This window comes from Helianthus annuus, chromosome 12, assembly GCF_002127325.2.
Source record: "Helianthus annuus cultivar XRQ/B chromosome 12, HanXRQr2.0-SUNRISE, whole genome shotgun sequence".
NCBI lineage: Eukaryota > Viridiplantae > Streptophyta > Magnoliopsida > Asterales > Asteraceae > Helianthus > Helianthus annuus.
This window is the reverse complement of record NC_035444.2, coordinates 153459736-153476712: the sequence shown is the minus strand read 5'-3', so window position 1 is coordinate 153476712 and position 16977 is coordinate 153459736. Positions and strand designations below refer to the sequence as shown.

General features: G+C 37.3%; 2 protein-coding genes across 4 annotated transcripts; both read left to right on the top strand.

Moving 5' to 3' along the window:
• The first annotated feature begins 430 nt into the window (after positions 1-430).
• On the top strand, positions 431-6055 carry LOC110931006 (probable serine/threonine-protein kinase PIX7). Of its 2 annotated transcripts, none has more exons than XM_022174399.2 (7): positions 431-728; positions 846-1070; positions 2034-2371; positions 3160-3295; positions 3479-3615; positions 3688-3811; positions 5312-6055. In XM_022174399.2, exons 2-7 carry the CDS (start codon positions 860-862, stop codon positions 5821-5823), a joined length of 1458 nt encoding a protein of 485 aa, XP_022030091.1. In that variant the 5' UTR covers positions 431-728; positions 846-859; the 3' UTR covers positions 5824-6055. The 2 variants fall into 2 exon arrangements, with proteins under 2 accessions (XP_022030091.1, XP_022030092.1); XM_022174400.2 differs by having other exon boundaries at positions 461-759.
• Positions 6056-7002: 947 nt separating this feature from the next.
• On the top strand, positions 7003-10070 carry LOC110931004. 2 transcript variants are annotated; one of them, XM_022174397.2, is made up of 4 exons: positions 7003-7271; positions 7357-7692; positions 7787-7911; positions 9831-10070. In XM_022174397.2, the coding sequence occupies exons 1-4, from the start codon at positions 7221-7223 to the stop codon at positions 9985-9987; spliced, it is 669 nt and encodes a 222-aa protein (XP_022030089.1). In that variant the 5' UTR covers positions 7003-7220; the 3' UTR covers positions 9988-10070. The 2 variants fall into 2 exon arrangements, with proteins under 2 accessions (XP_022030089.1, XP_022030088.1); XM_022174396.2 differs by lacking the exon at positions 9831-10070 and having other exon boundaries at positions 7787-8524.
• Positions 10071-16977: the final 6907 nt, after the last annotated feature.

Below are 16977 nucleotides of genomic sequence, written 5' to 3'. Positions count from 1 at the left end.
TATCTGTGTACTTTATACTTTATTTTTCAAAGATATATCTTTTAAGATCTAAGACAAATATATAAAAAAAGACATCTAATTACTATTAACAAATGTTATCAAACTATTTCTTACATGAAGCTATCCGTTTGTTGACTAGGGTTTAAAAAGTTGTCCACAGTAGTTGCTCATCAATAGAAGGCAGGGGTTTGTTTTTAATAGGCTAGGGTTTGCTATTCAGAGAGAAGTAGCGGCGCAGCTTATTGGTCGTTTACCTGCGATATTGATGTAACTCGGCCACTTCATATATATATATATATATATATATATATAAACCAATGTTAAATAAAAAAAAATCCAAATATGTACCCAAAGTTACAAATTTCCTTTTCACATATATTGGGTTGAACAAGTCAGTCTTTATGTGGATTTTCAAATCTTTTTTTGAGTACTAGACATAGCTAGGTGGTGCCTGGTGGTGGGTGTTTTTGTTTTTGTACTCAACATTATATCTCAACCATCTCTTTCTCTCTCTCTCTCCCTCATTCATTTTTATATGTGATCTCAATCTTATTTTTTGTTTCCACAAATTAATTTTATAAAAAAAGCTGTCATCTTGTCTCAAAACTCTGAAAAACTCCTTTTCAGTTTATCATTTAAAACCCAATTTTATTGGTGTTTATACAGATTTTAAAACCTAATTTCTGTTGTATGCAAGTCAAAGGTTACATCTTTCTTCCTTTTCTGAGGTGAGTGCCATCATTTTCCACATAACTTCAAGTGGGTATTGATTATTACATCTAATTATTGAATCTTTAACCAATAAATTGTTGTAAAAATGAGAAATTTATGAATCTTGATTTTAGGGTTTGTGTTAAAGATGAAATCTGGTGACGAAGAAGGTGTAAAGGTGCAATCTTTGCATGTTATGAACTCAAAAGATGACAAAAACAAGATCAAGAACAAGAAAAAGAAAAAAAATGATCAAGATTTTGTTGGGTGTTGGAATAAATGGGGATTTATTGGTAGCTGTGTTTCTTCAAGATCTAAAGTTGATAGCTCCACCAGTGGCATCAACAGCAGTCACTTTGGTAAAATCTTGCATTTTTTTTTTTTATCTATTAACATATTTATAATTTTAGCCATATTCATCATGTTGTTGTTTCTTTGTTTCATATGTTATGTAAAATGTTTTAGAGATTAAAAAATTAGTGCTTGATTTTGACTTGACTTAGGTTAATTAGTTAAGTTTCTTGGACAAATTCTGAGCTTCATGTAAAATGACCCCTAAATTATAAAATATTCAGAATTAATTTTGTGTTATTATTTGCCCCTAAATAATCAGAATAAATTTTATGTTAGTTTTGGCTCTAAACAATAAATATTAGGGGTGCAAACGAGACGAGCCGAGCCCGAGCTCGGCTAGGCTCGAGCTCGGCTCGTTTGTATTTTATCAAGCTCGAGCTCGGCTCGTTTATTATCTATTAATTAGTATATTAAATAAAAATAATATAAATAATAGACTTTTTAGGCTTGCGAGCTCGATAAGTAAAGCTCGGGCTCGGGCTCGTTTACTAAATAAGCTTATTTTTAGATTCGAGGTCGGCTTGTAAACAATTTTTAATAAGCTCGGCTCGTTTACACCAAGGCTTGATAAGGCTCGATGAGCCTAACGAGCTTTCACATGTGAGGCTCGATGAGCCTAACGAGCTTCACATGTGAGGCTCGAGCTCGATAAACAAACGAGCTATGTTTTGAGGCTCAAGCTCGGCTCGGGCTCGATAAGGCTCGGCTCGTTTCGAGCTTTTTCTCGAGCCGATCTCGAGTAGCTCGCGAGCCGCTTGGCTCGTTTGCACCCCTAATAGTAATATAATATGTATAAATCCCACTAAAAAATGATAATCTACAACTTGGAAACTTAATGATCAGATAATCAATTTCAGAACTCAGTGCCAAACACACTTCAAATTTTGATCTTTATGTGTTGCAAGATTGCATCTTTAAATCTTTAATGTAAGTATTAATTAATTTATTATTATGATTCGCGGTTGCAGAATCTAAATCAAGCAAAAACACAAGCAAAGATCAACAAGAAACCGCAACAGGCGTAAAAACTCCCACAAGTAACGGCGAAAACAACAAGTTAACAGGTTTAAAACCAGAAGAAGAACTCAAAGTCGCTTCCCGTTTAAGGAAATTTGCGTTTAATGATCTTAAACTGGCAACAAGAAATTTTCGGCCCGAAAGTCTTCTCGGTGAAGGGGGTTTTGGGTGTGTGTTTAAAGGATGGATTGAAGAGAACGGCACCGCACCGGTCAAACCGGGTACCGGGCTTACGGTTGCGGTCAAAACGCTAAATCATGATGGGCTTCAGGGACATAAAGAGTGGCTGGTTAGCTTCTTTTCTTGTTTCCATCTACTTTGGAAAAAATTGTGTCGATTGTTTGACCTTAATACTTGTTTTGTGCTTAGGCCTGTAAATGAACCGAACGAACACGAACAGAGGCAATGCTCGTGTTCCTTCCTTTAACTTTAACTGAACACGAACACTAATCAAACACATATTTTTCTTCATGTTTGTTTATTAAGAAAATTGGCATCTTCATGTTCGTTTATGTTTGTTCGTTCGTTTAATACCTAAACGAGCATTTCACGGACGTAAACGAACATAAACAAACAAATTTAAACGAACATAATTTAATAGACACAACAACACAAATGAACGTAATTGAGTAAACATAAATGAACATATAATTTACTAAACATAAACGAACATAAAGTAATTTTAATATAAATTAGTGATTAATTACGATAAATTCCATTGGAAAACCCATTTTTGTTACTAGAAAGTCCAATTATCAATTAGTTATATTAAGCAGTTAGAAAGTTCCTTTATGTTTAATATTTATTTTATATAAATAAGTTATGTATTTAAACTGAAACAAACATAAACCAACAAACATAAACAAATGTAAATAAACGAACACAAATGAACGAACATAAACGGACATTCATGAACATATATGAATAATGAACAAACAAAACGTGTGTTCATGTTCGTTTGTTTATTATATAAACGAACATAAACGAACTTCCCGCCGAACAAGTTCATGAACGTTTGGCTCGTTTACAGGCCTAATTGTGCTCCCTTATTTATTTATAAATGTTTTTTTATGGCAGGCAGAAGTGAATTTTTTGGGTGATCTTGTGAACCCGAATTTGGTCAAATTGATTGGTTACTGCATTGAAGATGATCAACGGTTGTTAGTGTACGAGTTTTTGCCTAGGGGGAGCTTGGAGAATCACTTGTTCAGAAGTACGTTATTTCTTCATCGTATTCTTAAATTCTTATAATCATTATAAAAAGCAAGATTATGTTCAACGGTTATTTAGGGGTCAAATAATAAGTTTGAGATAATTTGTAATAAATTGTCACCGCATTTCTTCACAAAAATGTCCTATTTTGATGTTTACTAATATCGACATCTTGTTATTGTAGGATCGTTGCCTCTTCCTTGGTCCATTAGGATGAAAATCGCACTTGGTGCCGCAAAGGGTCTTGCTTTCCTTCACGAAGAAGCAAAACGACCCGTGATTTACCGTGATTTTAAAACGTCCAATATTTTGTTAGATGCGGTATGTAATGACGATAATTTTTATAAATTTTTCTTCGGGTATTGTTGAGTTTCTAATGATTTGTTTTTCCAGGAATACAATGCCAAATTGTCTGATTTTGGGCTTGCTAAAGATGGCCCGGAAGGTGATAAAACTCATATATCTACACGAGTCATGGGAACTTACGGTTATGCCGCCCCGGAATATGTTATGACCGGTAAGTTTTTGGTACGGGTCAAAATGGTTATTATTATTATTATTATTATTATTATTATTTTTTTTTTTGGGTAAGGTTAAGGTCAGAAACATTTTTTGTTAGCTATTTTAGTTTTAAAATCATACATCTAAATGATTAATTAACTACATTATTTTGAGTAAATTGCTATTTTAGTCCCTGAGGCTTAACCAAAATTGCCACTTTAGTCCAAATAGTTTTTTTCTTGCCATTTTAGTCCAAATAATTTTGTTTTCTCATTTTAGTCCCGGACTTTTGTCATTTTTATCGACCACCACCACCACCACCACCTCCCACCACCCACCCCATCACAACCTTCTATCATCGCCACCACCTGCCTGCACCTTCACCACACCACCACCACCACCACCGGCCACTTTTCCGCCACCCACGTCATCAACCAACACCACCACCATCATTGTAAAACCAACAACCACCGCCATCATCTTCACTGTAAACCGGCATAACACCATCCCCCCATATCATCGCACCTGCAAAAAAGAAAGAAAAATGTGGTTTGACCAAAATTCACCTAAGTGAAGTAAATTTTTTGAATGGAGTTAGTAGGTTGGATGAAAATGGCAAAACATGACAAAAGTCGGGGACGAAAATGGTAGAAAACAAAACTATTTGGACTAAAATGGCAAGAAAAAAAACTACTGGGACTAAAGTGGCAATTTTGGTCAAACCTCAGGGACTAACATGGCAATTTACTCAATTATTTCAATAGTACTATAAGTTTTTGAATAATGTGTTTTAGAAGTTTTGAGCATTAATTTAGAGCTGCAAATGAACTCAATGTTCAGCGAACACTTTGTGAACCGTTTGGCGGGAAATTCGTTTGTGTTCGTTTGTTTAATAAATGAATGAACACAAACAAGAAATTTCGTTCCTTTAGTTAAATAAACAAACATGAACAGAGGCAGGGTTTGTTCATTTATGTTCGTAAATGTTCGATAACGTGTTCGTTTATGTTTGATAGCTCATTAGTTTTTTTTAATTTTATATTTTATGTAAATGCTTTAAAATTCTCACAAATAATTTTTTTAATTTGTGTCAGTGTTCTATATATCTTGTCCATGAACGTCTGCTTGTGTTCGTTTGTTTTTATTTGTGTTCATGAACATTGGTTTGTGTTTGTTTGCGTTCATGAACGTTTGTTTGCGTTCATTAGCTAAAATTAACAAACGAACATGGAACACGTTCGTTTCTTTAATGAACGAACGCGAACATAAAATCTCGTTTGGTATGCATTCATGAACTGTTTGTGAACACATATCTTGTTCGTGTTCGTTCAGTTATTTGACCAGTAATAAGTCTAAATCTAGGATAACCTGAATCGACACTTTATAAGTAAACGGGTCGACATGCTACCTCTTAATCAACTATTTTCAACTTTAAAATTTGATATTTACACATTTCAACTTTTTAGTAATATCAGGAACTTATTGCTATGTATTGATTTTTGTTGCGCCTTAATAGGACATTTGAGTTCAAAAAGTGACGTTTATAGCTTCGGTGTCGTTTTACTCGAAATGTTGACCGGGCGGAGGTCAATGGACAAAAAACGTCCAAACGGTGAACACAACCTCGTCGAATGGGCCCGCCCGCATTTAGGAGAACGGAGACGCTTCTATAGGTTAATCGACCCTCGGTTAGAAGGTCATTTCTCAATAAAAGGAGCCCAAAAGGCCGCACAACTAGCGGCCCGTTGTCTTAGCCGTGACCCGAAAGCCCGGCCTTTAATGAGTGAAGTTGTTGAATGTCTTAAACCTTTGCCAGCCCTAAAAGACATGGCGGGCTCATCTTATTACTTACAGTTACAGACCGCCCAACCTGAACGGGTCGGGTCAAGTCCAGACCCGACCCGAATGCGGGCCGGGTCGTTTTCGAGAAATGGGCATCAACATCCACGAACGCTCTCGATACCTCACGCTTCACCAAGCCGTCATCAGTTTCTACAGGAATCGCCAAAACCGAATGGAAATCAATAACGAAGGGCATTTCGGTAAATGCCCATGACCCGGACCCGGACCGTGTGTTGTCATTGGGTGTTTAATTTTTAGTGTTGTGATCATTTTTAGGAGATGTAATTTATGATATGAACACTGGTAATGTTAATGTTAATATAGTATGTTAAATCTATATAATATATGTTCCTTTGTAATGATTGTAGATCTTCAAAAGATCTAAAGGATATAATTAATGTTGCATTATATTGGCCCATAATTCTAATCATATACCTTTTTTAGGATACAATTATGTGTAGGGATGAGATTGTTACTCGTACCGAAAAGTGAGAATCGAATAGCGTACATCGGTACTGCACTAGTTCGGTACGTTATTGATAGTGTACCGGCACTCATTACAAACTGCTCATCTTCATATGGTATAGTACCAGTACCTGGTACCAAATATTCGTCTCTTATTGTGTGAGATTAATGATACCAATACTCGGTACCAAATTCTCGTCTTTAATTTTGTTCTCAAACTAACTAAAAGTTGAGTAGTTCTTTTTTTAGTGAAAGAACATATATCATCTTTGAACATCATATTAACATCGATCGATCTCCTAGTTCTAAAGTATAACAACCAATGGCTCGTTCATCCTACGAGATGTTCCTAGCTCCATCCTCCCCTCGCACTCGTCTAAATTCTTCACACACTCCCAATAATTTTCCGCATTATTAATTTTAACTAACAAAATTGTTAAAATTTTGCAGCCATTGTCAACTGATTTTGTTAGCAAGATTTTGGAAAACAAAATCCTAGAAGGCCCAATAATCCTATCTACAAAAGGCCCAATAAGTCTAAACCTCCAAACATGTTTAGATGTACTATGCAAAATACATACCAGTGATTTATATTAATTATTCTTAGGGTATCACTGAATTTCTAATGATATACCTTTCTAGGGATACAATTGTATTTAGGGATGAGATCGGTACTGCTACTGAATTTCTGGAAAAGTGGGTACCGAACATCGTATCAGACCTATAGATACGGTATCGGTACTTGTTACAAAATCCTAATCTCTATATGGTATTGGAAATCGTACATTACCAAAAATACTGATACCGAATTTCTGAAAAAGTGGGTACTTAACCTATCGATACAACATTGGTTCGGTATGCTACCAGTATAGTACCAGTACTTGGTACCAAATACTCATGACCATATATAACAAATGAATTCACTGGAAAGTTGATATTTTGTTTTGTTCTCAAACTAACTAAAGTAAATTTAGCTTCGTGTTTGTTTTTCTTTCTTGAAGTGAAAAAACATATATCATCTTTGAACATTATATTAATATTGATCCTATAAAACTGATCAAACTAGATAGTTTTCATCAGACATTGATCAATCTCCCCGTTCTAAACTATAATAGCTAATGGCTCGTTCATCCTACGAGATGTTCCTAGCTCCATCCTCCCCTCGCCTGGTACGCACTCATCTTAATTCTTCACACACTCCCAATAATTTTCCGCGTTATTAATTTTAACTAACAAAAGTGTTAAATTTTGCAGCCATTGTCAACTGATTTTGTTAGAGAGCTTTTGGAAAAGAAAATCCTAGAAGGCCCAATAATCCTACATACAAAAGGAGGGCATTCATGGAGATTGGAGATCAAACAAATTAATGATACTTACTATTTCACCAATGGATGGAACAATGTGGTTGAGGATATGCAATTGCGTTTCGGGGATTATCTTTACTTTCGGCCCCTTGATCAATCCACCATCAAAATGTCGATCTTTCGTCCAAAAGAGTGTAACAGATTTTTGGCTCCAAAAGTAAAACATAAAGATGATGATGATCCATTCTTTACATCCATTATCACTAAAACCCACACAAAAATGTTGGTAAGATTCATGGTCTTCTAACTTGTTTTTATTTATTACTAGCTAATAAATTAACAAGTCCATTGTACTAATTTAACATTTGTGCACATGTTAGCGGTTTCCGGGTGGATTCGCAGAGTTGGCTGGAATAAATGCTCAAGGAACCATGACGTTGAAGAATCTTGATGGAAAAGAATGGCTTGTGGGTTTGAGGTTGGACAAGGCGTTTAGAACGAAAAGGTACCTTTTGTCGTTCGGGTGGGGTCGTTTCAGGCAACAAAATAACTTATCGGAAGGAGATGAATGTGTATTCAGGTTCATAAAAAGTGAAGGCAAGTTATTATTGGCAAAAGTCACAAAGATGAAGCCATGTTATGGTGTAACACCCCGCCCCGATTAGGGCTGACGTGTTACACAATTCGGTAATCAGAGACAATTAATAACTTAATTAAAACATAAATTCCATAGGTTTAAAAACAAAAATCCCCAAAATGGCATAACGGTCTCGACAGAAAAACATAAGTGTCTAAATTTATTGAATATAAGGTTTTATTAAACTCCTTGTTCCAACTCTAGCTTTTTATTATCACTCTTCACACATTTCCCTGATTTCCCTGAGTACCTGTTTAAGACATAATAAAAAGAAACAACAAAAAGAAACGGTTGAGCCAAAAATTGCCCAGTAACGGAGAAACAATAGCACCAACACATAAATGAAAGAAGAAGTACACTAAACACTTTAACAATGCCAACAATACAATATGCGGAATGATCACTGATGAATACCATAAAGGTATGTTAGAAATACCCATGTGAGCCACTAACAATAAACACTAACACTTTGTACATTAGCTGCAGTTCCAATGCACCATTATGTAGAGGGGATGTGGGCACTCACACCTATCCCACTACCACTAACACTTACACTTACACTCCTAGGATCGATCCATACGCCTCTCAATAATCAATAAGTGCAATCACTTAGCACACAATACAATATAGAGACGCCGTGGGCCTTTCGCACCGCCACGGATGGTGCACGTCAACTGTGCCTATGATGACGCCCTATGTCCCCATAGGTGGATATGCTCGGGTATTGAGGTCAATAAAACGATTCACTCAAGTCAAGGCAAATACACTAACGATACACTAAGGCTATATCACATCTAGCCAAAGATCAACAATAATAAATAAAAACTTTTGGGAACATGCGACAATGAGTAAAAAAAAGAAATGTAACCTATCGCATGCGTATTAAAGGCAATAATTCAATACGAGATGTGTAACAATAAATGATAGAACGGTGACGATGAATACTACAATATTATGAAGCGAGTAAACACTTTACGCTACGAGTGACGGACCGAATATCCGTGCACTATGAGAAAAAAAAAAAAAAACAATATTATGCTAAAAGCAAGAGACCACAAAATCCGTACCTTAGCTTAAATGTAACAATGTAGACGCAACAAGTTCTCACTTGAAACAGAGTCCTACATATTAATCGTGTTTTAAATTAGATTGGTTACAATATTTTACATTGATTTAATTTATGGACCCACTGAATGGATTTTGTTATTTCATTCCCACTAGTCTCATAAAGTTAAAAAAAAAAACATAATTCATCCATCTATTTTTCTTGTTTTCCTTTTCAACAGAAACAACTTTTAAAAATTAAAGGATTATATATTATCATATGTGCATAAGTTTATTCAAGTTGACAGCAAGAACCATGCATGCCCCTCCCATAATCGATTCCTTAATACTAAACTTTATTGGCTTTATGTAAACATGCTGAATTTTAGGATTTCACTTTCAAAACACTTTTATATCATAGAAAGAATGTAGATCATTTTAGGAGGGCTATGTTATGAACTGGTAGTAGTCATTGGGTAAAAGAAACTTTTAATACAAATTTTGAGTTACACTTTGTTTCTATATGTCAAACGCATAAAATCTCCAGAATGTAGGTTGAATCCATAAATGGTGGGTTACACCAGCTAACAAAAAAAAAGCATGAACAGCCATAAACGATTACAAAGGCTCACTTCTGTCGACTTGAAGGAAACTAAGTTTATGTATGTGAAATAAATTTGTTTGTTCATAGTGTCACTATTTTATTCACCAGCTTCGTTTTCATAAAGTGTTTTTACCAACAGGTTAGTGCCGATACCTTATGTCGAAGAGAAAAGACGACCGGCGTGGTGCAATGTAGGTTCGCCACAGATCTTTAGATCACCACTAGTCGATGGTATGGTGATGGATCGAAGATATTGCGCTTCCGAGTGTACAACTGAGACGATGACCAGAATCTAGTTAAGGGTTAATTTATACGTAGGTGGGTTGAAATTATATAGCCACTATACCAGAGATAGTCGACTGAAAGAGAAAGCTTACCGAACGAACGACCGATCAACGTGGTAGTGGTGCTCAGCGGTCTTTTGTACCGTTCAACACACGAACCGCAGGCGTAACAAGCAGGTTTGGTCGGTTCAGACTGGTGGTCGGCAGCGACGTTTTCGTCTGCGCACTTGAAAATTAAAAGAAAGGTTTAAGGGAGATGTGGGTTGGCTTTTGGAAGCGTTGAGTAAGGAATGATACCACCGAATGAGATCGATTAATAGGGATAATCCACCGTGTGAAAGGAATACGAAATCCCGCAATATAAGCCAGTCAAGTTTTGAGAAGAAGAAGGTCGGTGAAAATTTGTTTGGTAAATTGGAAAGGATCGATGATGATAATCTAAACTATAATTTTCTTAAGCCATTCCCTTATTTAGTTATTGTATACCTTATTTAACTTTATTATTTTGTTTTTTTTTTTTTTTTTTTCGTTTGTCGGTTCTACAAATTCTAATACAAATGTGTTCAGAAAGTGTTATAATAGTTCTTAGAAAGTATTATAATAGTTCATCATATGATATTTTTTTTTTCTTCGTAGGGACACATACACCCATAGCAATTCTCAACTATTAAGTATTTTATCATCATTATTATTATTATTATTATTATTATTATTATTATTATTATTATTATTATTATTATTATTATTATTATTATTATTATTATTATTATTATTATTACTATTATTATACCTTAATTCATTTGTGGTTAAAAGTTGACCAATGTTCTAGGCATTGAATATTCGATATAGTAATATGTCATACTACTTATGACATTTATTACATTAGGGTTTTCAAAGTTTCGTATATTACAATTCTACCTCCCTTAAAAGAAATTTTGTCCTCGAAATTAACGTTATATTACACTACACAGTACGGGTATTTCAACTCCCTACCCCTTAAAAATAATTTCGTCCACGAAATTAGTGATGACGAATATGGTATACTATTCATGTTACACATTAACGATGCGAATAACGATAACGAAGTTGCAAACACAATTAGCGAAAGAGTCGAACAGACACACAAATGAGTTTGATACACGAAAATTTAACCATTAGGAACACTAACCTTAGGTTTCGAATAGATATGGATATTGAGAACGGATTGCTTCCTCCGATTCCCAAGTGGCTTCACGTTCTGGATGATTTTTCCACAAGATTTTGACGAACGGAAAAGACTTCTTACGCATGACACGTTCTTGTCGGTCCAAGATAGCCTCTGGTTCCTCTTCGTACGATAAGTCCTCACGAATATCGTGTAGAGAATAGTTCACAACATGGAGAGGATGGTAATTATACCCACGTAATAGTGAAATGTGAAACACATTATGCACGTGCGCCAATTGTGGCGGTAGAGCTAACCGATAAGAAACTTCGCCGACTCTTTCCAAAATTTCAAATGGCCCGATAAAGCGAGGACTCAACTTTCCCTTTATGCCAAAACGTCGGACACCTCTGCATGGTGAGACTTTTAAGAATACTTTCTCGCCTACATTAAATTCCACAACTCGTCGGTGGCGATCAGCATAACTCTTTTGTCTACTCTGGGCTTCCTTAAGTTTCTCACGAGCAATAGCAACCTTTTCGTTCGTGATCTGCACCAGTTCAGGACCCTCAATCATCTTTTCTCCGACCTCGTCCCAACATGTGGGAGCTCGACATTTACGCCCGTATAACAATTCGAAAGGTGCCATATCAATACTAGCTTGCCAACTATTGTTGTAGGCAAACTCCACCAAGCACAAGTATTCATCCCAGTTTCCCGTCCACTCAAGTGCACACGATCTAAGCATATCCTCCAGAGTCTGAATCGTACGTTCAGACTGTCCATCAGTTTGAGGATGGAAAGCAGTGCTAAATCTTATCTTTGTATTTCAAGCATTTTGGAAACCCTTCCAGAACCGTGATGTGAAACGTGGATCTCTATCACACACTATGGAAGATGGAGTACCATGCAATCGAACAATCTCACGAAGGAATATCTCTGATAGCTTACTCACCAAGTACCCTTTTTGAATGGGTAAGAAATGAGCAGATTTTGTAAGTCTATCTACCACAACCCAAATAGCATCGTTCTTCATACGGGTTCTTGGTAGACCAGTTACAAAGTCCATAGAAATATCATCCCACTTCCAGACAGGAATATCTCGAGGCTGTAATAATCCACTAGCTCGTTGATGTTCAATCTTCACTTGCTGACAAATCAAACACTGGCTCACATGTCTAGCTACATCTTCTTTCATACCACTCCACCAAAAATGTTGCCTCAAATCCCTATACATCTTTGTGGATCCAGGGTGTATAGAATAAGGTGAACTGTGTGCCTCAGTCAGTAATGATTCACGAAGAGAGGAATCATCTGGCACACATAAACGCTTCCCACACCATATTGTTCCATGTTCATCCACTCGAAACTCAGATTGCTTTCCTACTTCCAAATTTTGTAAGACCGCCCAAAGCTCACCATCATCTTTTTGAGCTTCCTTTATCTGAGTGATAAGGTTCGGTTCGATCTTCAGTCTAGCCAAATAACCACCAGACTCACCAACTTGTATACCAATCTCCATGCGTCTTAGGTCCGATAGTATATGAGGCTCAAGGGTCAAGCATGCCAAACCCCCAGAGTTCTTCCTACTCAGTGCATCTGCAACAACATTTGCTTTACCAGGGTGGTATTGAATGTTGGCATCATAATCCTTGAGTAGCTCTAGCCATCTCCTCTGCCTCATGTTAAGCTCCTTCTGAGTGAAAATATACTTGAGGCTTTTATGGTCGGTGAATATGTTACATGTCTCCCCATATAAATAATGCCTCCAAATCTTGAGTGCAAAAACAACTGCTGCTAACTCTAGATCATGCGTTGGATAATTCACCTCGTAGGGTTTAAGCTGACGCGAGGCATAAGCAATAACTTTTCCATGCTGCATGAGAACACAACCAAGCCCTTTCTTCGATGCATCACTGTATATATCGAATCCGCCTATGTCAGAAGGTAGAGTAAGAATAGGAGCGGATACTAGCTTCTGCTTCAATGCCTCAAAACTCTTTTCTCGATCATCGTTCCAAGTAAATTTCACCCCTTTCCTCAAGAGTTGAGTGAGAGGTAAGGCCAAAATAGAAAATCCCTCTACGAAACGTCGATAATAACCCGCTAGACCAAGAAAACTTCGAACTTCGGTAACTGAAGTGGGTCTGGGCCATTTAGTGATAGCTTCCACCTTTGAAGGATCCATTGTGATACCTTCAGCTGATACAATGTGACCTAGAAACGCCACTTGTTCAAGCCAAAAGTCGCACTTAGAAAATTTTGCGTATAGCTTCTCTTGGCGTAGAGTTCCTAGAACCGTGCGAAGATGGTCCTCATGCTCTCCTCTACTTTTAGAAAATACCAAGATGTCATCGATGAATACAATCACGAACCGATCCAAGTACTCATGAAATACTCGATTCATAAGATCCATGAAAACAGCAGGAGCATTTGTCAAACCAAAAGGCATGACTAGAAACTCATAGTGACCGTACCGGGTACGAAATGCTGTCTTATGGACATCTTGATCTCTGACCCTCAACTGATGGTACCCTGATCTGAGATCAATCTTTGAGAAAAACTTCGCTCCTTGGAGTTGGTCAAAAAGGTCATCAATACGCGGTAAGGGGTAGCGATTACGAATGGTGATCTTATTCAACTCCCGGTAGTCGATGCATAAACGCATGCTACCATCCTTCTTCTTCACAAATAAAACCGGTGCTCCCCAAGGTGAAACACTAGGTCTAATGAATCCAAGTTCCAAAAGTTCTTGCAGCTGTTCTTTCAATTCTTTCAACTCCAATGGGGCCATACGATAGGGTGCTTTAGAAATAGGTTCAGCTCCGGGAATCAAATCAATAGTGAACTCTACTTCACGTTCAGGTGGTATCCCTGGCAATTCTTCTGGGAAGACATCAGAGAAGTCTCGAACAATAGGAACGTCTTCAACACGTGGTGTATCCACTGAGGTATCTTTAATAGCAGCTAAGAATCCCTCGCATCCATGGGATATAAGTTTTTGAGCTTTAAGAGCAGAGATGATTTTAATGGATTTTCGAGGTTGAGATCCTTGATAAATACATTCAGGATTCAGAATATCACCAAAAATGACTCGTTTTGAGTGACAATCGATGGTAGCGCGATGCGTCGATAACCAATCCATGCCTAGTATGACATCAAAATCTCCCATTTGCATGGGATAAAGATTCGCTATACGAATAACATTTCCGATCACAAGCGGGCAATCTTTATAGATGTGAGTAATAACCGAAGAATTTCCCATTGGTGTAGAAATGACTAAAACTTGATCCAATAGAGAAGGCGTAATTTTAAGATGTCGGGCAATTAGTTGTGAGACTATCGAGTGGGTTGCCCCAGTATCAAATAACACATACAAGTCACGCTCACCCAAATAAATACTACCCGAAACAGTACCTAGTGAATCGATAAACAATAAGACACAAACGATTGTATGAAAGCCATAAACAACTAAGCAAGCAAAATAATAATACTAAAAGGAACATTTATCGGAGACGGTACCTGGAGCACTAGCAGCTTCCCCTGCAGTCAATGAGAAAACACGCCCTCCCGTAGTAGGTGGCACAGCAGCTCCCCTAGTGGTATCAGTTGGTCGGTTACCAGCCTTTGGGCATTCATTAATCTTATGCCCCATATCTCCACACTTAAGGCAAGCCCCAGTAAGTCGACGACAGATGCCTGGGTGACGCTTGTTGCAATGGTTACACACTGGAGGCTGGGTAGGGTTCTGGTTACCTTTCTGGTTTACGGGTTGAGCTTGGGTTGGTGGCTGGTAGGGTTTGGTCTGACCCTGATTTTGGCTCCTTCCCTGCCATGGTCTATTATTCCTTCCCGATGACCTATTCCCCATATTGTTTTTATTATTTCGAGTAGGTGCTTGAGGCGACTCACTAGTGAACGGAGTGCGGTATTCGTCTCTGTTTCTCTTCCTACTATTACTGGAACCACCCAAAAATTCTTTGTTCTCCATATCAACCTTTTTGGCAGCCTTAGCGGCATCTGCAACAGTGGGGAACGTTGACTGGATGATTGCTCTACGAATCCGATCACAAACTGCCCATTGATATTTCTCTGCTTGTTCCTCTGGTGTTCCAGCAGCTGACCCAAGAAATCCAACTAGTCGATAAAATCGATCAGTGAAGTCAGAAAGTGGCTCGTCATTCCTCTGGCGGATATTGTGATACTCTCGTGTGTATGAACTCTTATCCACGCTGTTAAAATATTTCTCGAAGAAAATAGCACGGAAATCTGCCCAAGGTAAATTCTCCACAAATGGGTCTCCTCCTCTTTCCTCCAATACACCTTCCCACCAAGTTTGCGCATCTTCTTCGAGTTTGTACGATGCTAACCTTGATTTAAATTCATCACCAACTCCTAACGCCCGAAATATTTTCTCGATATGAGCAATCCAATCCCTTGCTACAATTGGAGTGGTTGCCTTTGTGAAAGATCTCGGTTTCTGTTTTATGAACTTATCTAGCCAATCCCCAATTACACCGTTTGGGTTTGGGTTTGGGTTTGGATTAGGGTTCGGATTTGGATTTGGATTGGGGTTAGGGTTTGGATTAGGATTGGGGTTAGGGTTTGGATTAGGATTAGGATTCGGATCAGGACCACGTACGGCCTGAACAAGTGCAGGCAACATAGCAGTAAAGGCCTGAGTGATAGCAGCTACGATATTTGGATCAGGCTCATTTGGTCCACCACCATTACGACGACCAGAGTTGCGTGTCTCACGACGAGGAGGCATCTAAAGAAAACACATTAAGAATTTAGATGAAACAAATAATAAGGACTAATCACATAACGGAATACCTAACCCAATGTCTACCCATTCCTCACGTGTCTTAATTATTTAGTTAATGTTTTCTACAGGATAGAGCCTAAGCTCTGATACCATAACTGTAACATATGGTGACATGTGAAATGCAACCTTAGCAAATTAAATTAGGTTGGTGTTGTCATAACTTACTAGTGTGCTTGTGGTTAGCAATTTAGCATTATAATATAACATTTATATATTTATATTTCTGTGAGACAAGAAGTTATTGCTATGCATTGGTTTTTATTGTCTCATTCTAGATACTTTAGTTCAAAAAAAAAAAAAAAATTAATAATAATAATAATAATGCATACAACTCTAGTGTTGCTTAGTCGTTACCTCAAAAAGCACCGCCTTAACCAGCCAAACTGTTGAATCTATATGTGCGGGCTGTTTTCAAGAAACGGGCAACATCATGCACGAACCCGAGACGATGTTTTGGCAAATTAAATTGAGAAGCGACATGGTTGTCCCTGCGAATTCAAGGCCATGTGCGAGTAGAAAAAAATGCCCCCGAAATATGAACCTATATGGCTATATATAGAAAAGTTAGTAATGTGACGGAAATTTTTATTATGTTTTTAGAGATTGATAATTAATTTATACAATGTGTTATTTAAAAGAAAAGTTTAGTTAGTTAAGAAACATAAAAATATTAGTCTAGTTAAAAGAAACTGCGAGAAGGAGAGTCAAATGATTCGGGCCATGGTCAATGGATTATTATCAAATACAAAGGCTCCTTTTAAAATAAACTAAGCACCTAAAAATAAACTCACTACACAAAAAACTACCAATTGTCTTTCTCGGCTTCAATATGATATGGTACGAAACCATCTATATTGGGTAATTCAGAATCCGGTATCTCGTCTTCGTCGGGATCATATAGCCAGTGGCGGACTCAGGAATTTTTCCATGAGGGTGCGGAACATTTTTAAAAATTTTAGGCCCCTAGGTATATAAGTAAAAAAATCGGTTCGTATCGGGTCGGTTCGGGTCATGTAAAACAAAAGAAATC